Genomic DNA, 26,402 nt, shown 5'->3' on the forward strand with positions numbered 1-26,402 from the left:
GCGGCATAGCCCGTGCTCAGCACGGGCTTACCGCCAGGGAGGTTAATACAGGAAATCACAATACCATAGAGATCTTCAGATCATTCAACAGACAGTGACATCTTGTGGCAGCTTTAGTATATTGCAGTTTAGGTAATAATCCTGTTGATACTTCCAACAAGTGGAAGTGAATCCATGGCAGGTTGGCAGCTATTCACCAGGTAACCTCCTGCCTCAGTAGGCCTTAAGTTCATACACAGGACAAACTTACACAATTATACTGTGCTGAACCCTGATCCTGACTGTTGAGGAAGACACTAGTGCTGTGACGCCCCCCCCCCCCCCCCCCCCCCATCCCATAGTGCAGGGGTGTCAAACTCAGCTACAAAGTGAGTTGAAATTGAACACTGAGACCTAGCCGTGGGCCGACCTCAAGGTCTACTGGTAACCTTCCTCCTGTATAAAGTTCCCTGGTGTCTAATGCCCCCCCCCCCCACCCCTATACAGTTCCCTGGTGTCTAGTGGTCCTCCTCCCTCCCTCTACAGTTCCCTGGTGTCTAGTGGTCCTCCTCCCTCTACAGTTCCCTGGTGTCTAGTGGTCCTCCTCCCTCCCTCTACAGTTCCCTGGTGTCTAGTGGTCCTCCTCCCTCCCTATACAGTTCCCTGGGTATCTAGTGGTCCTCCCTCCCCTATACAGTTCCCTGGTGTCTAGTGGTCCTCCTCCCTCCCTATACAGTTCCCTGAGTATCTAGTGGTCCTCCCTCCCCTATACAGTTCCCTGGTGTCTAGTGGCCAGTCCTCCCCTATACAGTTCCCTGGTATCTTGAGGCCCCCCCACCTTCCCCTATACAGTTCCCTGGTGTTTAGTGCTTTTCCCCTTACCTTGGCATATGGCTTCCCTAGTGTTCTAGGGCTTCACCTCCAATATAGTTTCCCTGTTGGACTAGAGGGGGCCAAACTTAATGCAAAGTGGGGAAAGCACTTGGGGGTCCAAATTTAATGGCTCTGAGGGCCAGATTTGGCCTGCGGGGCGGAGTTTGACATGTATGCCATAGTGTAACTATCAGAGCCAGGCCAGCAGGAATGACTCTCCACCAATGGGCTGCCTGCACTGCAATGTTTCCAAGTCACCTCACTAAAGGCCCATACTCACGAGTGACATTTGTCGCCGCAACACGCGGCGCGCGCGTGTTGCGGCGACAGGTCGCCCGTGAGTATGGGCCGCCGCACGCGCACCCCGAACTGTCGCCCGTCGCTCATGTCGCCGGGCGATTGAAACTTTCAATCGCATGGCGACAGTCGCCGCTGCCCCCCCGCCGCAACTGTCGCTAGTCCGCGTGAGTACGCGGACTAGCGACAGCAACCTCCATGTAGGTACATGGAGCTTCCGGCGGGGGGAGGAGGAACGTCAGCGACAGCTTCCGCCTTGCCGCTGGTCCCTCTTCCGCGTGTGTACGCGGAGGGACCTGGCGAGAAGCTGTCGCCGGCCTGTCGCCCACACGCTCACGTGTGCTGGCGACAGGCCACATTTCTCGCCCGTGAGTATGGGCCTTAAGCTGGTTATTTATAGTCAGCCAGATGTGATAGAGTGGGTGGGCAGAGGACAAACGGCCTGTTGTCCGCTTTACAGCCTCCCAAATCTTCAGCAGAACGTTAGCATTTGCATCACAGAACAGGGGATTTTTTTCTGAGAACTGAAGAACGTTCTTATTATAGTTCTGCTTCTCCTTTTAATTACACGATTTCATCGTACGCCAACTCGCTTAACATTTTCTCTTCCGGAGTGCTGGCTCTGCAAGGTTTCTAAAAGTTATCATTTAAAGAGAAATCGTGAACAAGAATTGAACTTCATCCCAATCAGTAGCTGATGCCCCCTTTTACATGAGACATCTATTCCTTTTCACAGACGGATCATCAGGGGGCTCTGTATGGCTGATATTGTGGTGAAACCCCTCCCACAGGAAACTGTGAGGACCATGGTCCTGGCAGTTTCCTGTCTGTGAACCTCATTGCATTGTGGGAAATAACTGTTTACCGCTGTTTCCAACTGCCAAAAAAGCAAGCAGCATCTTCTTCCACTGACATCACATGCCGGCGCGGCGATCGGCGGCTAATCGGCGGCGATCGGAATGCACATGCAGCTAGCAGAGTGCTAGCTGCGTGTTGCAAAAAAAAAAATGCTAATCGGCCCAGCCTGAGAAATCCTCCTGCGCGGCATAGCCCGAGCTCAGTAAGTGTTCTTACAGGTTAAAGTGAACCTTAAGTGAACATAAACTGATGAAATAAACAACTGTATCTATCCTCCTACTGCTAAAATGACTTTTAGGTATCCCAGTTTTATGTTGTGTTTAAAATTGTTAAAAAGGTTATTGATTTGTCTCAGCTCAACATCAAAGTCAGGGGCGCCTCTAGCCATTTTATCAATCCAGGCGAGAAAACCTGTGGCGGCGCCTTCCCCCCCCCCCCCCATGAAAATAATCAGAATAAGACACAAAGGAGGACAGAAGGAGGCACAATGGGGGCAAAAGGAAGCACAATGGGGGGCAGAATGAGACATAAAGGAGGACAGAAGGAGGTCCACAGAGGGGCAGCGGGCAGTACAGAGGGACAGAAGAAAGCATGAGGGTCAGAAGGAGGCTCAAAAAAGGACAGTGGCACAGGGGGACTGAAGGAGGCACAAAGGGGGCAGATTGAGGCACAAAGGGGGGCAAGATTGAGGCACAGTAGGAAAGAAGGAGGCACACAGGGGACAGAAGGAGGCACGATGGGGGACAGAAAAAAAAGCACAAAGTGGCAGTAGGAGGTACAGAGGGGAACAGAAGGATGCACAAAGGGGGACAGAAGGAGACACAAAAGGGTGACGGAAGAAGGCAGAGGGGGGATGTAAGGAGGCACAGGGAGACAGAAGAAGGCAGACACAGCCACATGGAGACAGAAGGCACAAAGGGCACAGAAGGAGGCACAAGGGGACAGAGGAAGGTGCAGGGGACAGAGGTGGCACATGGAGACAGAATGAGGCACATGAGAACAGGAGGCAGAGTGGGACTGACGGAGGAATAAGGGGGCAGGGGTAGCACAGGGGGACAAAGAAAGGCACAAGGGGACATAAGGAGGCACAGGGGGACAGAAGGAGCCAGAGGTGGCACAGGGGGACTTAAGGAGGCACATAGAGACAGAAGGAGGCACAAAGGGAGAAAGGAGACATAAAGGGAGACAGAATGACAAACGGGGTCAGACATGGCACAAGGGACTGAAAGAGGCAGAAGGAGACAGAAGTAGGCACAAAAGGGACAGAAGTAGGCACAAAGAAGGGGGGAGGGGCGAGGATGTGCAAGGCACAGAGGGACACAGTGGCAGCTGCCTGGAACCTATGCTGCATACACACTTGAGATAAAAGTCTTTGGAAAAGGCAAGATCACAGACCAATTTTACCCCCTTCCATGTGGTATGAGAGCCAAACCTACACAGTCTATTCTATGGAGCTGAACTCCCCATCAGATAAAATCTTTGCAGGATGCTGCGTACAAAGATGCTGTACACATTCAAAAGATCATTATCTGCAAAAGATCTGTTCCTGCAAAAGATCCATTCCTGCAAAATGCATTCATAGTCTATGAGATCTGCAGATCAGCATACACACCTTGTTTAACAGGCAATCATCTGCAGATCAGATCCACCAGGATGGATTTTCAGATCTGCAGATGATTGCGAGATATGCAGATGAAGTCTGTTAAACAAGGTGTGTATGATGATCTGCAGATCTCATAGACTATGAATGCATTTTGCAGGAATGGATCTTTTGCAGGAAGAGATCTTTTGCAGATAATGATCTTTTGAATGTGTGCAGCATCTTGCAAAGATTTTATCTGATGGGGAGTTCAGCTCCATAGAATAGACTGTGTAGAGTATGGTTCTCATACTACATGGAATAGGGTAAAATTGGTCTGTGATCTTGCCTTTTCCAAAGACTTTTATCTCAAGTGTGTATGCAGCATTACACTAAGCAGATGCATTAGAAGCAAGTAATAGAACACCTGTGCATGCATATAATGATGTTGGAAAACATTACATTGAATCTAGGTATTGATTCCCCCAATCATGCCCAGAGGAGACCTTCCAGCAGCAGCCATTCAGTCATGCGGCGCCTGAAGAACGTCTTTGTGCACCAGACAGTGAAGCATACCCAGGTGACAATATGCCCTCTAATTGGACAGCAGTGTCACCTGATGCAGAATTGGATTGGAAGCCATTTAATTACTGCTCACTGGCTTCTACAGTATGTGGCTGGGTGGGGCCAGCACTGCTATTCGTAATGCAGGCAGCCGATATTTAAAGGTTCAGTGGGCCGCATATACAAGTTATACATTATGTTTTTGGGGGACAGTGAAAAAGCCTCAGGGGGCCGCATTCGGCCCGCAGGCCTTAGTTTGAGGACCGCTGCCTTAGAGCCTGTTTCCACTATACGCGGATTCTGGATGCAGAGAAACTGACACCAATGAATGCCTATGGGCCTGTTTCCACTAAACGCAATTTTTCTGATGCAGATTTCCCATAGGCGTTTATTGGAGCCCGTTTTCTGCATGCAGAATCTGCGTGTAGTAGAAACAGGCCCATATTTAGGTAAAATATGCTAATCTAACCAATTTTTCTCTCTGACGGTTACACAGATGTAATGCCTCAGGCTCTGCATCCCACCCTGAAGATATATGAAGACCCCCCGGGGGCATATTGTTAGCACATGTCTCCACTCCACCACCCCCCTTTCATCCCAGGTACAAAAAAAAAACAAAACAAAAAAAACTATCCCATCCCCCAGACCAACCTTTACTCTTCCAGGTGCAAAACATTATTGTCCCATGGTGCTAAATATTACCTCCCCTCCAAACTTCAATGAAAGGCCCCCACACCACCCCAACGTAGGCCTAGGCCTTCATGCACTCATGGCATTTCTAAAGCTGCCCATAATACATTACTGAATTTTCTGCATGAAGCACCATTCAATCAATCAGTCTATCGGATCGGAGTAGAATCCGTTATGTTCCATTACACTCAGTCGATGGAACTTGCCTGATATCTGGTCGAATCTACCGATTTACTCGATTGGGCAGGGTGGAAAATAAACGAATTGGCTACAGTTCACCTGATTTCGATCAACACAGAATCAAATTTTGGTTTCAGAGCAATAGATCGGGACTGGGGCGCAGCAAGTTATCCTTGCATTGCATCGGGTACAGTGGAGCCCGTACAGTAAAGTGTCCAGTGGTAAGTATGCTTCACTTCTTCTGTTAACGCACTTGTGTAAGCACTTGTACAAACGCATGCAGTGTGCTTCCATACCGCAGCTCGTTATACCCTAACGCACCCGCCGCACTGTGAACATGACACACAGTTGTTTTCAAAATTATTCAACCCACCATGCTGTAAAGGGTTTTAGGTAATTTAGTGTACATTTGTAATTGTGTTCAGAATGAAATCTTACAAAGACTTTTTAAAAGAACCAAATGAACTAAAATGACATCAATTGTTTTTGTAATACAGTATTACATTTTTTTTGTGATTTCTTCAGTGACACAATTATTCAACCCCTTAAGGACTACTACTCTTAAGAACAGAGGTTCATTCAAGTGTTTTCGATCAAGTATTGAAAACACCTGTGGATCTTAACGAGCAGCAATCAAGCATAATAAGCACCAATTAGGCAGATTTAAAATGACTGTGATACTCAGCTCCTTCTAGACATTTACTGGCGTGTTTACAAACATGGTGAAGTCAAGAGAATGGTCCAGGAAGAAGAGGTGATTTCTCTACTTAGGAAGGGCAATGGCTATAAGAAGATTGCAAAGATGTTAAACATACCAAAAGACACCATAGGAAGCATCATTCGCAAATTCAACGCAAAGGGCACTGTTGAAACGCTACCTGGTCGTGGCATAAAGAAGATGATGACTCGGACTGCTGTGCGCTACCTGAAGCGCAAAGTGGAGAAAAGTCCCCATGTGACTGCTGAGGAACTGAAAAAAGATTTGTCAGATGCGGGTACTGAAGTTTCAGTTCAGACAATAAGGCGCACACTGCGTAGTGAAGGCCTCCATGCCAGAACTCCCAGGCGCACCCCCTTGCTGTCTCCAAAGAATAAGAAGAGGCGACTGCAGTATGCCAAAAGTCATGTGGAAAAACCACAAGTTTTGGGATAGTGTTCTGTGGACTGATGAAACAAAATTAGAACTGTCTGGGCCCATGTATCAACGCTAGGTTTGGAGGAGGAAGAACAAGGCCTATGAAGAAAAGAACACCTTGCTTACTGTGAAGCATGGTGGGGAGTCAATCATGCTTTGGGGCTGTTTTGCTTCTGCAGGTACAGGGAAACTTCAGCGTGTGCAAGGTACCATGAATTCTCTTTAGTACCAGGAGATATTGGATGAAAATGTGATGCAGTCCATCACAAACCTGAGGCATGGGAGACGTTCAACAGGACAATGATCCCAAGCATACCTCCACGTGCACTACGCAGAGGTCCCCAACCTGGGGGCCGCGGCCCCCTGGTGGTCCGTGGGCAAATTTCTGGGGGGCCGCGGCGGATCTGGCCTTTCTCCCTCCTCCCCCCGCGGCCGCCCCTCCTGTTAGCTTATGAGCGGGCGGCCGCTTCCTCCCTTATATTCACCAATCCCATAGCGGCTAGCCCCTCTCATTTTTGCAGCATTTATTACAGCAGCGCTTTCTGTGCGGCTGCTGTAAGGAGAGGAGGCGGGGCAGCGGTTCCCATGGTAACGGCGGTCACCGCTACAGGAAGCTGCTGCCCTGCTTCCTTCTCTTCCTTACAGCAGCCGCGCGGGAAACGCTGCTGTATTACGAGATGCTGCAAGAGGACAGGAGCGCCTGGGGGAATATAAGGAGGAAAGCAACCGTCCGCTCATAAGGTAACAGGAGCGGCGGGATGGGAGAGAGGGCACCTCTCCTACCTACACTGGGGCAGTTTTACTGGGGTAACTACTGGCTACACTGGGCTGACTGTACTAGCTATACTGGGGTAACTATAGTTGCTACACTGGGCTAACTGTACTTGCTACACTGGGCTAACTGTACTAGCTACACTGGGCTAACTGTACTAGCTATACTGTTGTAACTGTACTTGCTATACTGGGCTAACTGTACTTGCTATACTGGGCTAACTGTACTTGCTATACTGTGGTAACTGTACTTGCTATACAGTGGTAACTGTACTAGCTATACTGGGCTAACTGTACTAGCTATACTGGGCTAACTGTACTTGCTATACTGGGCTAACTGTACTTGCTATACTGGGCTAACTGTACTTGCTATACTGTGGTAACTGTACTAGCTATACTGTTGTAACTGTACTTGCTATACTGGGCTAACTGTACTTGCTATACTGGGCTAACTGTACTTGCTATACTGGGCTAACTGTACTTGCTATACTGGGCTAACTGTACTTGCTATACTGTGGTAACTGTACTTGCTATACAGTGGTAACTGTACTTGCTATACAGTGGTAACTGTACTAGCTATACTGGGCTAACTGTACTAGCTACACTGGGCTAACTGTACTTGCTACACTGGGCTAACTGTACTTGCTACACTGGGCAAACTGTACTTGCTACACTGGGCAAACTGTACTTGCTACACTGGGCAAACTGTACTTGCTACACTGGGCAAACTGTACTTGCTACACTGGGCAAACTGTACTTGCTACACTGGGCAAACTGTACTTGCTACACTGGGCAAACTGTACTTGCTATACTGGGCAAACTGTACTTGCTATACTGGGCAAACTGTACTTGCTATACTGGGCAAACTGTACTTGCTATACTGGGCAAACTGTACTTGCTATACTGGGCAAACTGTACTTGCTATACTGGGCAAACTGTACTAGCTATACTGTTGTAACTGTACTTGCTATACTGGGCTAACTGTACTTGCTATACTGGGCTAACTGTACTTGCTATACTGTGGTAACTGTACTTGCTATACAGTGGTAACTGTACTAGCTATACTGGGCTAACTGTACTAGCTATACTGGGCTAACTGTACTTGCTATACTGGGCTAACTGTACTTGCTATACTGGGCTAACTGTACTTGCTATACTGTGGTAACTGTACTAGCTATACTGTTGTAACTGTACTTGCTATACTGGGCTAACTGTACTTGCTATACTGGGCTAACTGTACTTGCTATACTGGGCTAACTGTACTTGCTATACTGGGCTAACTGTACTTGCTATACTGGGCTAACTGTACTTGCTATACAGTGGTAACTGTACTAGCTATACTGGGCTAACTGTACTAGCTATACTGGGCTAACTGTACTTGCTATACTGGGCTAACTGTACTTGCTATACTGGGCTAACTGTACTTGCTATACTGTGGTAACAGTACTTGCTATACTGTGGTAACTGTACTAGCTATACTGGGCTAACTGTACTTGCTATACTGGGCTATAACTGTACTTGCTATACTGGGCTAACTGTACTTGCTATACTGGGCTAACTGTACTTGCTATACTGGGCTAACTGTACTTGCTATACTGTGGTAACAGTACTTGCTATACTGGGCTAACTGTACTAGCTATACTGGGCTAACTGTACTAGCTATACTGGGCTAACTGTACTAGCTATACTGGGCTAACTGTACTAGCTATACTGGGCTAACTGTACTTGCTATACTGGGCTAACTGTACTTGCTATACTGGGCTAACTATACTTGCTATACTGGGCTAACTTCCGCCGCCACTAACCATGCTTGGTTGTCCTGCTGATCCTTCAGGTCAGTAGTGTCCGAATCACACAGCTGAAATAAACATACAACTAATCTTGCTAAATTTTTGTCAGAAGCACCAACTCACCAAAATCAGACAATTATCAGGCGTTTTAGTTGAGCGAGTGTTCAGGCCTAAAAGTGGACGTGAACTCTTGCACAGGACAGAAGGAAAACAGAGAAATGCACCCTGTATGTATTTAGAGTGCTGAGCCTGTCTAATTCCCCCTCATCTGTGTGTAATCATAAGATGTAATTTGATCTTTCCCCTGTGTCAGCTGACTGCCACGGCAGAGAGCTAATTTGTAAACACAGGATGTTAACTCTATGTCTGCTTCCATGAAAGCAGGACATAGAAATCGTGCAATAAATCTGCAGTATGTCTATCAACTGTGACAAAGAAAGGTCTTTTTCTTTAAAGGTTATTACGCCATTGCTTATCTTTTAGAGTGCTGATAACTGCCTCTATACTCATCAGCTTATTTTGTTTATCAACAAACACTTTACCAAGAAATAGCGCAGGCACATCTGTGTGATTTCAACACAACATGGTACAAGACGGTAATTCCCCAGGAAAGGGAACTACTCGTGAGAAAATCACAGGCCCGCTACGCCTCTCACCACAGTGACGCTCGCTGTCTGTCAGGAAAAAGGTTCAGAGCTGCCAAGGGAAGAAGGGGGGGGGGGGGGGTGTCAGCCTTAGGAATACCATAGAGACCCCTAACCTAGCAAACCTGAAGTGAGGTGTTAAAACTACTCTTCTGTTAGGTGACAAAAGTTTGCACCTCTAACCTAAGACATATCAGAACACGGAGAAACTGCTGAAGGGTTAGTAAATTGTGCAACGTGCAGGGCCCCACTGGCAATTAACTGTCAATCAATGCCAGACTGTTCTGGAATTATTAAAGCAAACCTGTGAGGATTCCGAGGCACAAATTTAGAAACTTACCTCGGGAGGGGGAAGTCTCTGAATCCTCCGTAGGCTTTCTCTGCCCACCTCCGCCAGTCCGTTCCAGCACCGAGACACACGAAGCCATGTTGCACTGCGCTTGCAGAGAACATTCTCTCCTTTATTTGCTCAATCTCCCTGTGTTTTCCCTAAAGTGCTTTAGCTGGGAGCTCTATCTGGCTAATTTAGGCATCGCTGGCATTGGAGCGTACTTTCAGCACATGCTCTATGAATGTTCAGCCTCTTTTCTACTGCGTTTCCTCCTTGCGCCACAAGGCTCCGCCCCTCCATGCGGGACATACAAAGCTCTGCCCCTAACCACTAGGGATGATCACAGATATGCAAATATATGCAAATGTTATGCAAATGCACAGTTTGAAAATGAACCAGTCAATTTAAACCCAGGTTTTAATTGATTGGTCCTTTTTCAAGCTGCATATATTTGCAAAAAATTTGCATAATTTCAGAAGTATTTGCATCACATTGATCATCCCTACTAATTACGCAGTAGCTCCCCTCAGGCTTTGTTCACATCATAAATCGTCAGGGCTATCACAAGCGCTAAGCGATTTATTACATTTTTTTTCTTGCTCAGAAAAGTGCTTTTCTAAGTGCTTTTGCAGAGAGATTAATTTTTTCACTTCCTGACCTCAGTCAGGAAGTGAACCCTTTCACCCGGAAATGAATAAATACAATGTATTTATTCATGAAAGCACCGGGGAAATCGCTATACAAAAGCGCTTTTTCAAGCGCTTTGCGATTTCCCTATACCTTCCATTGAGCCAAAATGCTCAGAAAATGGTACAGGCAGCGCTTTGCTGAGTGGATTGGAACCGAACCGCTCAGATGTGAACTCTCTCATACAGAATCATCGCACAAGCGCTTTCAGGCCGATTTTGAAAATCGCCGGCGCTTGAAAAAACACGCCCCTAGTGTGAACAAGACTTCGGGGAGGTCTTTTTGGCAACCAGTTACCACCAGTGACCACCACAGCACCCTTCCTTAGCAGAAGAACAGCAAGAGTTACAGAGGGGGTTAAGACTATACAAAACTATACAAAACTTTGCAGAGCAAAGTTACGATCTTAAAGCTTACCAGGGCTGATAAGAGTAGGAGAAACGGGGAGAGCAGGCATGTACCGGGAGCTGTCCTGATGCCCATTGCTCCCCTCATCCCCCCTCCTTTGGCAGCTAAATGCTTTCCTGACAGCCTCCTCCGGGTTGGGCATTGGTGCGCAGGCACTCGCTCAGGTGCGTGCGTCCTAAATCACATGACCGGGAGCACTCAGTGACGTCATGGTTACATCATACACACACGCACAAATGGCAAAACCAGAATTTAGCTGCCAAAGGAGGGGGGATGTGGAGAGCAATGCGCATCAGGACAGCTCTCCCCACATGCCTGCTTCCCCCGTTTCTCCTGCTCTTATATCAGCGCTGGTAAACTTTAAAGAGGAGCTGTCAGCCATACTAGCTCAGGAAAAAAAAAAAAAATATATAAGTAGATAAATACTAGTTCTACTTACATAACATATGTATTGCACTGTCCACATTATGATTCCTGTGAATTTTATAAAGGAAAAGTAGAGAATCCTATTCTAGACAGTTTCCATATTTAGGCTACTTTCCCACCAAGACGTTGAGTTTTAGGGGACGTTATGGTATCCTTTGTGTGATAGCCAGTGAAAGGACTGACAGAGTGGGTTAGCATAAGTATACGCTAAATTGTAATATGAGCCAAGTGAGGGGGAGGAAGCTTTTGTCACCCAATAACTGTCATTTTCAAAAAATCCCATGTTTGCTGGCTCTATTCTTAAACCTTTGTGACGGTAACACCCATGTGTTCTTTCAGTAACCTTCAGATCAGGTGATTACAACGAGCCAATGGAGAAACCATGGCAGGAGCCCAACTGTGTTTCCAAGAATCCTGGTTATTTACTTTTCTGCTAATATTACAGGAATTGTAACCAGATCACAAGGCTTCTGCCCGTCTGCCCTTCTATCATCATTAGGGATTATAAGGCGCTGACATTATCCAAAGCAATTTACACAACACGCTGACTAATTTATATCAATGTACCTCACAGCAGCTCAGAGTCCTTCACCATGAGGTGCCCGATAAGCATCAGACCGACCGAAACACGGCGCTCTGGCTAAGAGCCCTGTAATGCCGGCATACAAATAAGCTTAGCAGAGGTTAGAGAACGAGCTAAGGGTAAGGAGAAGTTAATGTTAGGTTTAGGAGACAAGGAAAAGTTATTGTTATTAATTAGGAGATGGGTGAAGGGTCAAATTAGGCTTAGGAAATGATTGAAGATATTAGGCTTAGGAGTTGAGTCAATGTTACTGTATCGCTGAAGACAGGGTTGTCAGACTCCAGTCATCGAAGGCCATATCCATGCCAGTGTTTATGAGGGACTGAGAAATGGAGAAATGCGTTCTCCTTGATCAACCACACCCTTCCTGATTCAGTGCCATCAATTAATTTGAGCTGTGCCCTAAACATGAGGACCTCAGTTTTCGAGGTATGGAGTTGGACAGCCCTAGCGCAAGAAGTGGGTGAAGGGACATTAGTGCTTAGGAGATGGGTGAAGGGTCATATTAGGCTTAGGAGATGGGTGAAGGGACATATTAGGCTTAGGAAATCGGTGAAGGGATATATTAGGCTTAGGAGATGGGTGAAGGGTCATATTAGGCTTAGGAGATGGGTGAAGGGACATATTAGGCTTAGGAAATGGGTGAAGGGACATATTAGGCTTAGGAGATGGGTAAAGGGACATATTAGGCTTAGAAAATGGGTGAAGGGACATATTAGGCTTAGGAAATGGGTAAAGGGTCATATTGGGCTTAGGAGATGGGTGAAGGGACATATTAGGCTTAGGAGATGGGTGAAGGGACATATTAGGCTTAGGAGATGGGTGAAGGGACATATTAGGCTTAAGAGATGGGTGAAGAGTCATATTAGGATTAGGAAATAGGTGAAGGGTCATATTAGGCTTAGGAGATATGTGAGGGGTCATAGTAGGCATAGTAGACCCAAGGTCTGATAAGGAGGCTGCATATTATGAAGTCTTACATGTAGTATAAATGGTATCTCCAGACACAAAAACAGCATTGCTGCTCCACACGGCTAGACTTAAATCTTACAGCGATTGATAAGTGACTGTTTGATCATCCTCCTGCCTGAAGCTAAGTATCCACGGGAAGACAGATCATGGAAACATCCCCCGAGGAACAATCGTTCCCTGATCCATCCTTCAGAATCGTGCAACACGAAAAGCAAACAACAGGATGCGAATGATCGTTAACCTCCTGGGCGTTACGGATGAGCTCAGCTTTTTTTAACACGCAGCTAGCACTCTGCACTCTCTTACCCGATCGCCGCCCTTCCACCGCTACCCGCCGCGAAAGAGGGCCCCCACAGACCCCTTGCACAGCCTGGCCAATCACCACCAGGCTGCGCTATGGGGTGGATCAGGACTCCCCCTGATGTCACAACGTCATTTCGTTCGTCCCCATGGAGACGGGGGAAGTCTTACAGGAAATTCCATTCAGAACAGGATTTCCTGAAGGGTTTGATCGCCGGCGGCGATCGGAAGGGTATTCAAAATTTTGTTAATCGTTTAGATGATCATTCAGATTTTCTCTTAATTGACTCTAGTGAAGATCTGAATGATCGTTCGTGATGTGATCCGCGATGACGGTTGTTAAAAAAAAACTTTAAAGTGGACCTGGACTCTTCCACAGGACATAAGAAAAACATAGATGTATTTAGAAGGTTTAGCCTGTCTAATTGCCCCTCATCTGTGACTAAGCACAAGTTGTAATTTGATCTCTCAGCTGTGTCAGATGGCTGCCTTGGTAGAGCAGCTAATTTGTAAACACAGGATGTTAACCCTATGTCAGTTTCCATGAAAGCAAGAAGTAGACACACTGCAGATTTATTGCAGGAGTTCTGTGGGCGGTAACAAATACATTTTTTCCTTTAAAGGTTATTATGTTGTTGCTTATGTTTTAGAGCAGAGGGGAAGTTCAGTTCCTTAATATACCCATGTTATCTTACAAAATATATCTACTTAAAAAGGAACATAAAATCCTTTTCAAATCTATTTTTCTTTGAATTTATAAAAATCTGTATCTACCCTAACCAATTCAGGACCGCCCATAGTAAAATGAACTAACCTTATATGAACACTAGTTTCTGATACATAGTAGATTTTTACTGCAAAATTATTGCACGCTTTGACAGCTGACATCTTCTGGAATGAATGAAGAGTGATTTTGATTGGCTCCTGATCATCTGATCACTAGGATCGCATAATTACTTTATATACTCGCTTATAAGCCTAATTTTTCAGCACAAAAAATGTGCTGAAAAACAGGACTGTGGAGTCGGAGTCAAGGAGTCTGAGAAATGTTGGGTACCTGGAGGTGGAGTTGGTTGTTTCATAAACTGAGGAGTCGGATGATTTTTGTACCAAATCCACAACCCTGGTAAGTATTAGACTGAGGAGTCAGAGTCAAGGAGTCTGAGCTATTTTGGGTTCCTGGAGTCCCAGTTGGAGTCAGAGTCGGTAGTTTCATAATCTGAGGAGTCGGTTGATTTTTGTACCGACTCCTCAGCCCTGCTGAAAAGATACCCCCTCGGCTTATATGCAACTCACGGATAGTGGAGCAGGTTTTGTTACTTGCAGAAGATAGTAAGGATCATGCACTAGTGATCCTGCTCTTACAAGCTTGTGCTCTACTGTGTCCGTGCCCCCATCCCCTGCAACATGGTGTGCAGAGTGCGCTGCTCAAGACCATCTGTGTCCCCTGGCTTGTGGAGCGGAGCGTTCTAGCAATGTGTCAACGGTGCAATGATCGGGGATTCTTCCTGTGTGGCAATCGCTGTGTCTCATATCTATGATGCCATCTAATGGTATCTTAAGACACAGCTGTATCATCCTTGGGGCACATCTGGCTATGGGAAGAGGGAATGACTTGTACTGGGGGGACATCTGGCTACTGTGGAGAGGGCTATACTGGGGAGGGGGCGTATACGCAACTCAATCACTTTCTCCTGGTTTCTGAGGGAAAAGTGTGTACCTCGGCTTATACATGGGTCAGCTTATATGCGAGTATATACGGTATCGCTTTTTCTCTCTTAAAATCTTCATTTTCACCTCTATTTAGTGCTCCTGCAAAATACCTATAAAAAAAAATTGATCTACATAATTTTTACATTTCCGCATAGAAAACTTATGGATCAAGCGGTTTCTGAAAGTTTTACTGCTGTAATTTGAGATATTTACATAATTTTGATTGAAACATTTAGAAAATTCAGTTTTATTTTCATTTTTTATGTACATTTTCCCCTAAAAAAAGCAAATTACAGATTTGTTATAATTAAATGATATTAAAAGAAAGCCCCACTTGTCCTGAAAAAAAGCAAGACTAAATGTGTTTGGGTGGACTAAAAATTGCCAGAGCTCTTTCATCGAAGGCATTGCAGAAGTTTGAAAATTGGCTTGGCCCTTAAAGAAAATCTGTAATGATAAAACCTCCCCTGGGGGGTACTCACCTCGGGTGGGGGAAGCCTCCGGATCCTATTGAGGCTTCCCCCATCCTCCTCGGTCCCACGGCGGCGGCGAAAATCCTCCCGGAGCAGCGGGCGCAGTATCCGCTCTTCCCACGGAGATAGGCAAAAATAGCCAATCTCCGTCGGGCCGCTCCACAGCGCAGGTGCAAGTCTCCTGTGCCTGCGCAGTAGAGCGGACCTGACGGAAATCGGCTATTTCCGCCTATCTCCGTCAGCACCCCCGCTGGGGCCAGAAAAGGTAAATATTGCACAGCGCGACAAATTGTCGTCTGTGCGTTCCGGGGGCTGCAGCGAGACCGCCGTGGGACACAGGAGGACGGGGGAAGCCTCAATAGGGTCCAGAGGCTTCCCCCTACTGAGGTGAGTACCCCCTAGGGGAACTTATTTTCAGTACAGGTTTTCTTTAAAGTGGTCTGAAACTGACATAACATTTAATAAAAATGTGTTTTCCTTCTTTTTATTACTCATACAGTTATCATATTTGCTTTTGTGCATAAGAAATATCGTCTATTTACAAATTACAAGTTTCCAGAGTATAGTTTTTTCTTACCCTGAAAGCTGGCATTGCATTTTATTATTTTTCTATTATAACTGCTTTTTATTATATAATCTTTTAATGAGCTATTCTGAACACTGTGTGTGCCTGAAGCAGAGACAGTTTCTCAGAGAGTGTTTGTTTACATTCCAGTGTTGATGCATTTGTGTTTAACATGTAAAAGATACTGTTATCTCCAGTTTGAATGCATTTGAAGCTGAATAGCAGAACAAAGTGCTTTGTTTAACCATTTCAGTGATGCTGTGCTAGAATTTTTTGCTGGGATAGTAGCTTTCAAGCTGTGAGGAATCTTTTAGAGCAAAGAAGAAATGCTGGCTTTCAGACCACTTTAAGAGGTTTTTAAGGAAAGGCAAAAAAAAAACAAAAACAAACAAAAAAACCCCCAAGAAATAACAAAAAAAAAAACCCATAAAACTGCCTCAGCTGATGGTATGCTTTTAATATTCCCAGAAAAGCAACAAATCAGTAATTGGTTACCAGGAGCACAGTACCTGCTCATTAACAAATCAGTAATTGGTTACCAGGAACACAGTACCTGCTCATTAACAAGTCTTTGCATGTGTTTAGGGAACCACGCTAGAACCCGTAGTCTTCAAAGGCAGGTGATTCGCAGAGGAAAATTTAGTCCAAAATCAATGTATAAGGGAAGCCCTTCTCCACAGGTCTTCAACAAGTTGGGGCTCTCCATTCATCAGTCAAAAAAATAATATATAAGAAAAAATATATACAGCACAAACCATACAAGATACACGAGCCCCACAATTGTAGAATAGTCTGGCCAGACAAGATCCCTCCTGGGCGAAGACCTGTCATTGGTGGCAGTGTCGTCTGTCGGTGTAGGCGGGTTGGGGGGGGTAACACGTGACTCATAGGACTCCCTGCGTGGGTGGAGTTTTGCCCATGATCTTTTTGGAGCATTCCAGCAGGGCGTTGTGTATGTCCTTGGCGCAGCTGATCTGGGATTTGATCATGCTCAGGTACTGGGTGTAGGGCAGGCTCTCCGTCTGGACGGCGTCAGGCTTGGTGGCTGTAGGCACAAGAGTGGGAGAGTGCTTGGCGCTGTCATAGCTCTGGGAGAGACACTCGTAGGCAAGACGCTGTGGCAGAGGGACAAATGACAGATCAGATATTGGTAAACAACATCAATCACAAAAATGTTGCCGTTTCTACCTCCTTCTTCTTGGCTGGCACTTACCCACAAACCCCAAGTTAAAATTGTTTGACACGCAACACTAACTAAAAATAATAATAAAAAAATCATCTAATAAATGAGTTATCTAGCTTACCTATTTTGCTGCTTTTACATTCTCAGATTTAGTAGAAATGCGATATGAAAAGAAGAAAATAATAATTGTGCTGGTATCCATCTTTACCGTTTCTCTGTGATGCCAAAAGTGACATCATCTCTGCCCCTTTCCTTTCTTTTCAACCCAGCTCAGTGTTAATGTACCCTTCCTACTGTCAGAGCTTATTGTCCCTCCCACAGCAAACATCACCTAGACAACCGTCTTAGATCACTTATGTAAACTCTTTAAAAGATAAGGCCATAGTGCCCTTATCTTATCTGAAATAGGAAGCTTTCTGTTATTTGCATACTGAAATAAGCTTGTTACTGTACCTTAAAGAGTAACTGTTAGGCATAAAATAAAAAATCAATTCTTTATTTTAATCTGGTAAACAAGTGGTAAGGATGCCAACAAGGCAATCCAAAAGTTAAACATTACTCTTAATTTTCTTCTCCAAAAAACATAATTCCCCAGTTTCCCTGGCTATTATTTGGTACATCTGCCACAGAGAGGAAGTTGCAGGGCATACTGGGTTTTCTTTTTTTTTTTTTCTTCTTTAGTATCTCCTCAGACTTAACAAATGCAGCCTGATTGGCTGAAGCCTCTTTCCCTCCCGTTTTCCCCTCTCACACCTCTGCTCCTCTCTGATCGGCCAATATTTCTCAATGCAATTTCTACTGCAGACCTGGGTGGGAGTGTCTGAAGACTGGGAGGGGGACGTGCAATGAAAACACAGACAGAGTAAGGGAGGAAATGATGTCAGGATTCTTAAAATTCGATCACAAAAGTCAACTTTCGGATAGATTTTATCCTACTAAGCAATTGACCAAATAATTGTTCCTTATCAATTACCTTCATAAATGGCAAATTTTTTTATACAATTAGATCATTAAAATCACCTCAAAAGATTGCATTTGTTGAAAAAATTGTACTGCTAATGGGCACCTTTACACTTATGCTGGGGATACACGGTATGTTTCTGTACCGTGTATCGACCAGCTGATCCGGCCAGCTCATAATATTCAGCTGGCCCGATCATGCCGCTCGACACGCGCCCGTGGACAATGGCAGGGAATCGAGCGGTGATAAGGAAGCGCCGGCGGGGACGAGCGGCAATCGATCCGCGCGAACGAGCGGGGATGCGCCGGCACCGAGCCGCTGGCTCGATCAGGCGCATAAATGTGCCGTGTATGCCCGGCATTATGGACAATAAGAGGTATAAAAGCCAAACAAGAATGGCCAGACAATCTGTAGCTGACAGAAAGGCTACAGAAACCTTTTACAACTTGTGATGAGCAGAAAAACACAATCTACTGCACTATATTGAGTTCCAGTCCTGTAACAGAAAGCTGAGGTGGCACTGGGCAAAGACTCACCAAAAGTGACCACTAAAGACTAGAAAACACAGTCTGTTTTGAATAAATTATTTCTTAGGCCCTCCCGAGGCTTACACACTGAAGAATTCATGAATCCATTCATCCAACCCAGCCTGGTGTCAGCAGTCCAGGCTGGTGGCGGTTTGAGTTACTTTCCTTTTACGCTTTCATTTTCTACTATCTGTATCAGGTCTGATAACTGTCCTGGAAAGATCTGATGTGCAGAAAGCAGATCAGATATAAGGTGCCCCCACACACACATGCAGCAACACACTCGATCCCTCTCCGACTGGAATCTGACCACAAAGAAACTGATCCCTTCTGCACACTGCACATCGATTCTCAACAGATTTCAACTGGAAATCTATTGAGAAACGATCGAAACAGCGTTTTACTATTCCATGCAGTGCATGGGATCGGTACTCAATCCCATGGGTGACAGTGCAGTGCAGACGCAGTACAGATGTGTCGCTAGCCTCCAGGCTCTGGAACACATCTCAGTGGCGTCACTAGGTGGGTGTGGACCGCACTAGGTGTCAGGGTGACACCAAGCTCCAGGATAAGGGAGAGTGGAGTATGTAAATGTAGACCTTTTTTTTTTTACTACAAACAAGTATTATTAATTTTGTTTAGCTAAGTGAGATTGGAGGTTCATAGGGTAAGAGAGGGGTGACACCATGCATTTCCAACACTGGGTGACATCAACCATAGTGACACCTATTGTGCATCTGTTGCTATGGAGGGGTGGAGGGACAAGGAGCCACAAGGGCGGAGGAGTTAACTGAGGACGGGGAAGCAGGGTCGATTTAAGGGGCAAACGTAAGGTGGGGTGGCCCCCTCACCCCCCCCCATGCTCACCCCCCACTGCTACCCAGCACATGTAGCTGCAGATGAATTACTCACCCTTCCCAGCGCTGCTCCATCCATGCTGTTCGTTTCGCGCTAAACAGCGCTTCCACGGAGGCTACCCATGTAGCCTCCGTGGAAGTGCTGTTCAGCGAGAAACGGCTGTCAGGCATCCTGTGCCCTGCACCCACCACCACCACCCACGCCTCTTCTCACTTGGTATGTGCACTATCAATTGCAGCTTTTAACAATGTTGTACCTATTGCACCGTTTTGATATTTCAGCAATAAATTGAACATTTGCAGCAGTGCCAGCTTTCCTCCCATCTCCATTTGCCTGCATTCACTATCTATAGCTTGAGCACGCTAAAGAGGTTCCAGAGAAGGGGTGTGCTTGCAAGCCATCTGTTTCCACTGCATGCTGACCTATGTATGTTATGCCGCTGTAGTGCCAACCTCCAACTTCTCCTAACTCACATGATCTACAGAAGCTAGTCTGGGAGGACAACAAATCCCCACTACGGAAATTAAAGGTTATAAGGGCTTTACATTGCAGAAAGGAGAAGTGTTGAGCGCTGCTGTAGGTTCACAGTTTTCTTTTAAAAACAAATATGGTGGGCCTTTCCCTCAGCAAGGAGCTGCGAAGAATGTGAGGCATGCCCTGCATATCCGGATCAGCCTAGTACAGAACATTGGCTCCAGCTGTATGACGATTTACTGGGAGACAGAGGCCAGGCGATAAACATGTAGCAACATAACAGCCTCCTATTCCATATATCTGCATTCCGCACATTCCCCATCACACCAGCATCCACTGAAAAAAACACTCCAGCAAAGCCGACTTAAGGCTGCTTAAAGTCTTTGTGAGGAAACGGAAAGAGATCAGACGCTGATGGGCTCAGAGCCAGCAGCCAACATAATTATTACTTTATGTGAGCAGTTCTCGAGCTTTCCATTTGATGCCTCTCGGCCCTAAAAAATGACAGCTTTAAGAGTAGACATTTGAGAAACCTATGTACAGATGTTCCCAGGATTACATAATGCCTGAAATACGTCAAGCAGACATCACAGAGGAGATGCTGGGTACATATTTCTGAATGCCTGTTATTGGGAGGCAATGTTCCATGCACAATACTGTATTGAGGAACTTTTTGTTTTTATAGTCCAGCAGAAGGCATGTTTGGGATATGATTGCAGTAATGACTTCCTGCTTTACCACATGACCACAACAGCAAATCAGAGCTTTAAGCTACATACCCACGCTTGAACAAAGTCGGCTGAGGCGGCCGATAAAAACCGCCTCAGACAATAATCAGGCATATGTAAAGTAGCCCCCAACTGCCGCTCCACAAGTAATCTATCCGGGGAATCAACTCAACCGAGCGACGGACGATCCTTTCGTTCACGCCGCTCCCCTGCCCGCTGTGTGAAAATGGGCCAATCAATTTACCTTGAAAATGGACCAATCAATTTACACCTGGGTTTAAATTGATTGGTCCATTTTTAAACTGCATATATTTGCATAACATGTTTGCATAAACTCGGAAGTATTTGCATCTCTTTGATCATCCCTAATCCCTTCTACTGAGGAGGAAGGGGAAAGCCTCTTTAGGATCTGGAGGCTTTATCCATAGCCAAATACAGGGTGTGATTACAGCTGCCCAGAATCCCCCTTCAGACCAGGGCTAGTGCAGGCATCCTGCAACTCACAGCCCCGCCCCCTTTCTTTCCCTGCTACAGCTGACTTTGGATGGAGCAGCAGCGTGTGTACAGAGCATGCAGCAGCTCTGGGGCACTTAATAGAGTCAGGTATGAGCACAGCCCTGTGCCCTGCTGTGTGAATGCTTCACTTTCCCCTTCATTAGCAATGTCAGCTGTCCTCATTATTATCTGCATCCAATGTATCCAAACTGCTCCTGATCAATCCCATTGTTTATTGGTAGCAAATCAGACGGGAAATTGCATTATGTGTACCCAGCATGATGTCCTACCATATTATTATACTGTATGGTGCATGGCTGAGGAAGACCCTTCAGGAATCCCCCCCTTGAAAACCCTGGGTTTGCCCCTGTCATCCTCCCAAGGTAAGTAACCTCCAGGGGCTCTTTTTTTTGTTAAAGTGACCCAGAGATGAAGCACCCTCATGTATTTTACCATATATATCAGTGGGAACATTAGAGAAAACACCTACCCTGCTCTCTGTTTCATTCTTAACTGCTCAGCCTGCTTCTAACCAGCCCTGATAAAATCCCGACTGAGCATTCAGTCTGGCTTTGCTCAGGAATTATTATAGCCGAGTCATTATAGCAGAGCCAGAAGGGGGGAAGGCTTGGGCTTGAAAAGACATCAGAGAAGACAGACTCAGCTATAATGATTCCTGAGCAAAGCCAGACTGAATGCTCAGTCAGGGATTTTATCAGGGCTCATAACAAGCAAGCTGAGCAGTGAAGAATGAAGCAGCGAGCAGGGTAAGTGTTTTCTCTAATGTTCCCACTGATATATATGGTAAAATACATGAGGGTGCTTCGTCTCTGGTTCTCTTTAAAGATTCTTTTTAATTAGGCTGCTGATCATATTGCACTGGGAGGAGGCCAAGGAAGCTGACTTTACTACAGGGGGCTGTAAGAAGCCCCAGGTAAGTAAAAGTCATCTTGTTCCTCTCGTCTCAGGTTTACTTTAAGCAATCTGTAAAAATGGAACATAAGCCGGAAGGGGGGGGGGGGGGGGGGGTGTAAAATGAATGGCAAAACTGACCTAGCCTAAGAAGTTGAGAAATGTGTTTACTTTCTGCACTGTGACCTCTTCCCTGTTTGACCTCCCCATAATCTGAATAACTGAGCTGCTGAATCAGCGGAGAGCTTCTTGTAGCGGCTTGCTGAATTCCCCCCTCGCAGTGCTTTCACACCGCGGCAACGTCATCAGCTGCACGTGAGAGAGCAGTCAGAGCCGTACTAAGGAATGCCTGGAGGGGGGAACCGTACAAGCAGGTGCCTGGAGGGGGGAACCATAGAAGCAGGTGCCTGGAGGGGGAACCATAGAAGCAGGTGCAGGGTGATCCCACCACCTGTCCACAGCCCACACGCTGCAACCCATGTATTCTGCAACACACCACCTGTCTCTTCCTTATTTCTGCAACAGTTTTGCATACATCTGAAATATTGTTGAATTGACCATATAGGTTTTCCTTATCCAGGTATACACAAATCCTCACCTGGTCACAGGTACCGCTTAAACCTTTTCTAAAATCTAAAAACAAAACTCGAGGCGCAATGCTAGGGGCATACATATGAATTGGCCGCCGGGAGACTTGGGTGCAGAATACAGCCGGTATGGCTTATCCTGTTGCTGCACAAGTTCCCGGCGGCGTGAAATACTATTCCCCCTCCAGCTCCATGTGGATAATGTAATGAATTACAGTGTTTGAAAAGCAACTTCAGCTCTGTTTTCCGACGGCGCCGAAGTTACTGACTGTGCGCCGATATAGCCGTAATTCCTATTATGGCCTATGGCGGCGCCGGCTGTGCCCAAATCTCCTGCACTGTAATTACAGCGCTCGATGCTAGGGCTTGCTGGTTTGTCACCATTTTCCAAAGGTCGTGCATGTCAAACTTTGGCCCATGGGCCAAATCTGGTCCACATGGCCATCAAATTTAGCCCCTAAGTGGTTTCCCCACTTTGCATTACGTTTGGCCCAGTCTAGACCACCAGGGAAGCTATACTGGAGGTGAAGGCCTAGATCACCAGTGAAGCCATATGGGAAGGGTGAGGGGGAAAGCACTAGAGACCAGGGAACTGTATAGGGGACGGGTGTCACTAGACTCCATGTCAAGAGAGTGCTGCAGTGGCGGGAATGCAGAGGGTCTCTACTTCCTCGCCCTAGATGGGGTATCAGGGGGAGGAGGCAGGGCCGGCACCAGGGTGCGCACTGTAGCACCCCATATTACACACGTACCACCTTGATTCTGTGGCAGCGTGGTGCTGAAGGGGATTAATGTGTCCAACTTTGTCGGATACTTTAATCCACATAGGAAGATGCCGTGCTGGACTAGATACGGCAGCGGCACCCCAAGTTACGAGCCCAAATGCGCCAACGTAATAGCTAAATTAGGTGTCACAGCAGCGGAGAAAGGGTTCGTGGTGCACTAAATTCCGGACTTAGTCTGACACTTTACAATAAAGGGGCTGACACTACGCTGGGTCTTGTCTGACAATAGCCCCCCCTAGTGGCAGCTATTTTTCCCATGTTGGACTATGTCCAACGTTGGACCTATGTTGGAAAAGGACAAACACAGTCTGACATAGGAATGGAAAGGGTTAAAAGAAACGGGTTTCACGTTAGCCAATCGGGGAGCATCTACAGAGATGGAAACACACTCGGTCACTAGTGACTACAGCAAGACAGGAGGACACTGTGGCCTTTAAACCTGCAGCAACTGTGGCTGAGACTAAACCATTTAAGAGTTCTTCCAGTGAAAACAGACAGAGACTGTAATGACATGTCTGTATGAGGACTGATGCGGGGGTTGCGGGGAAGTATATATTACCTGTCCTGGAGTGTTCGGGCAGAGAGAGCTGCTCCGCCCCCATCCTCGGCAGTGTGGGCGGCGACCAGGTTTACGAAGACCGCCGAAGGTCTTTGAAATCATCCGCCTGCATGACCGGGGTCCGCCCACAGCTCAGCAGCCACCAATCAGGATGCGGCAGCGTCCCAATTGGTGGCTCTGAACTGGGGGAAAGCAGAAAGAAACTGAGCAGAAAGTTTTTTTCTCTCCTTGCCCTGAGTTGTCAGTCCCTCAGGACAGGGCCCCCTGTGGCTTCCCTGCGGCTGCATCCCTTGCAGGGTCTATCATTACGCCCCTGATCTTTATGCTTTCCACAGAAACCGATTTATCAAGAATGTTATGACTAGATGTACACACCATTATCTTCCATCCTGCGCTACATCCGGTTGTAACATTTCAGGAACTTGGAATTTGGGTTTCTATGGAAAAGGGAGATGACGGTCATCAGAAAAACAAACGCAGCTTCCTTCTCAATGGCTGCCAAAGACTTAGGCCCATCCGCCTTTGTTCTTTGGAATTCCTGACAGCTGTTAAAGTGTTCAGACACAGATCCACATATAACCCCAGGCTTAGATGATGCTAAATTATCCTGTCTACAAGCATAGGAAACAAAAGAGAGAGATGTGTACAAACACTGTACAGCCAATAACCATGCAGCTTCCGTCCCTGCATGTCATGTGACAGGAATGGAAACCGCATGGTGATTGGCTGTACGGCACGTGTACACTGAAGAGGAATGCAGAGGACCTGTCCCGCCACCAGAAGCAGGTAATATAACGCTCTACTGCTGCTCAACATTACAAAGAGGAGAGGGCACCCCAGAGCAGTGGGAGGGGTCACAAGGGCTATCGCTACGCTGAATGATAAATAGGAAAAATACCTGTGGAGACATGCAAAAAGCTGGTCTGCAATTAGAAGAAGCGTTTGATTGCTGTAATAGCCAATAAAGGTTTCTTTATTGATTATTGAGAAAGGTATGAATAATTCTGGACTGATTACGTTTTGCTCAAATATAAACAAAATCTGAGAAGTGTTTTTTCCTTTTCCATAATAATGCCTTTTGTACATCGCCTTATTACCGTTTGGGAGACACCTATGTCATTTCCCATCAAAGTTACTTGCGGTTTGAATAAATGTATTAAAGTCGAAATTTGCAGGGGTATGAATAGTTATGGGCAGCACTGTATGCAACAGAGCTTCTCTGAGCTCTTCAGCCCACTGGGTCCAATACAGTCCTGTTTTCTGAAGCACTTAAAGTGACAAAGTACAGAAGAAAAGAAAAGGAAAAAAAAAAAAATTATGACATAATGAATTGTATGTGTAGTACAGATAATGAATAGAGCAGTAGTAGCAAAGAAGAGTCTCTTTTTTATTTTCAGTTATATAGCTTTTTTTTTAATAACATTGCATAATTCTCTAATATTGGGAGTTTACAAACTACACTGCATTTTAAACTATGAAACAGAGCAGAACTAATGACCCTTTGAACTTTCCTGCAGTAAAACCTTTTCTCAAGCTGTCTCTCGGCTGTTTAAAGGGAATCTGAATTGAAAATAAACTTATAAGATAATGATTTGTATGCGTAGTTCAGCTAAGAAATAGAACAGGAGTAGCACAGGTATGAGTCTCCTATTGTTTTCAGTATAGGATGAGTTAAGAAACTAAAGTTATCTATGCAAAAGAGCTTCTCTGAGCTCTCAGGTCAAGCTTGGTTGGCTACAGTGCTGTTTTCCCGAAGCAGAGAGCTCAGAGAAGCTCTTTTGCATAGATAAATTTAGTTTTTGAAGAGAAACCGTGATCAAGAATTGAACTTCACCCCAATCAGTAGCTGATGCCCCCTTTCCCATGAGAAAGCTTTTCCTTTTCTCGAACAGACCATCAGGGGGCGCTTAATGACTGATATTGTGGTGAAACCCCTCCCACAAGAAACTCTGAGGACCGTGGTACTCCTGGCAGTTTCCTGTCTGTGAACCTCGTTGCATTGTGGGAAATAGCTGTTTACAGCCGTTTCCAACTGCCAAAAAAGCAAGCAGAAGGTACTTCCAGTGACATCACCTGCCAGCAGTAAAAATGTCGCTATGTGATAAATGGCAGAATGTAAATCAGGGAGAGGAAAGATTTTACAATCGGCAATCACTGACTAAATCACTTATACATAATTATTGTAAAAATGAAGCACTTTTTTATTACATTATTTTCACTGGAGTTCCTCTTTAACTTATCATGTACTGGAAACAATAAGAGACTCATATCTGTGCTACTAATGTTCTATTTCTTAGCTGTACTACACATACAATTCATTATTTCATATGTTTATTTTCAGTTCAGATTCCATTTAAAAAGCCAAGAAACAGCGAGAGACAGCTTGAGATAATGTTTTACTGCAGGAAAGTTCAAAGGGTCATTAGTTCTGCTTTGTTTTATAGCTTAAAAGACAGAGTGTGGTTTCTAAACTACAAATGTGACAGAATGCTGCAATGTTATAAAAACAAATCTG

At 45.7% G+C, this 26,402-nt stretch overlaps 1 protein-coding gene across 2 annotated transcripts in view; it reads right to left on the bottom strand.

Annotated features, from left to right (window-relative positions):
• Positions 1 to 26,402, bottom strand: part of MED29 (mediator complex subunit 29) — a 165,884-nt gene that overhangs the window by 96,992 nt on the left and 42,490 nt on the right. Inside the window, exon 4 of one of the 2 annotated variants that reach the window (XM_068250470.1) lies at positions 16,261 to 16,933. The exons of the other annotated variant lie outside the window; for it this stretch is intronic. Coding sequence (XP_068106571.1) covers positions 16,703 to 16,933 — 231 coding nt within the window. The 3' untranslated portion in view covers positions 16,261 to 16,702. Of the gene's footprint in view, positions 1 to 16,260; positions 16,934 to 26,402 lie in introns of those variants that run through there. 2 annotated transcript variants of the gene reach the window in all.

The sequence above is a fragment of the Hyperolius riggenbachi genome, chromosome 8 (genome assembly GCF_040937935.1).
Source record: "Hyperolius riggenbachi isolate aHypRig1 chromosome 8, aHypRig1.pri, whole genome shotgun sequence".
NCBI lineage: Eukaryota > Metazoa > Chordata > Amphibia > Anura > Hyperoliidae > Hyperolius > Hyperolius riggenbachi.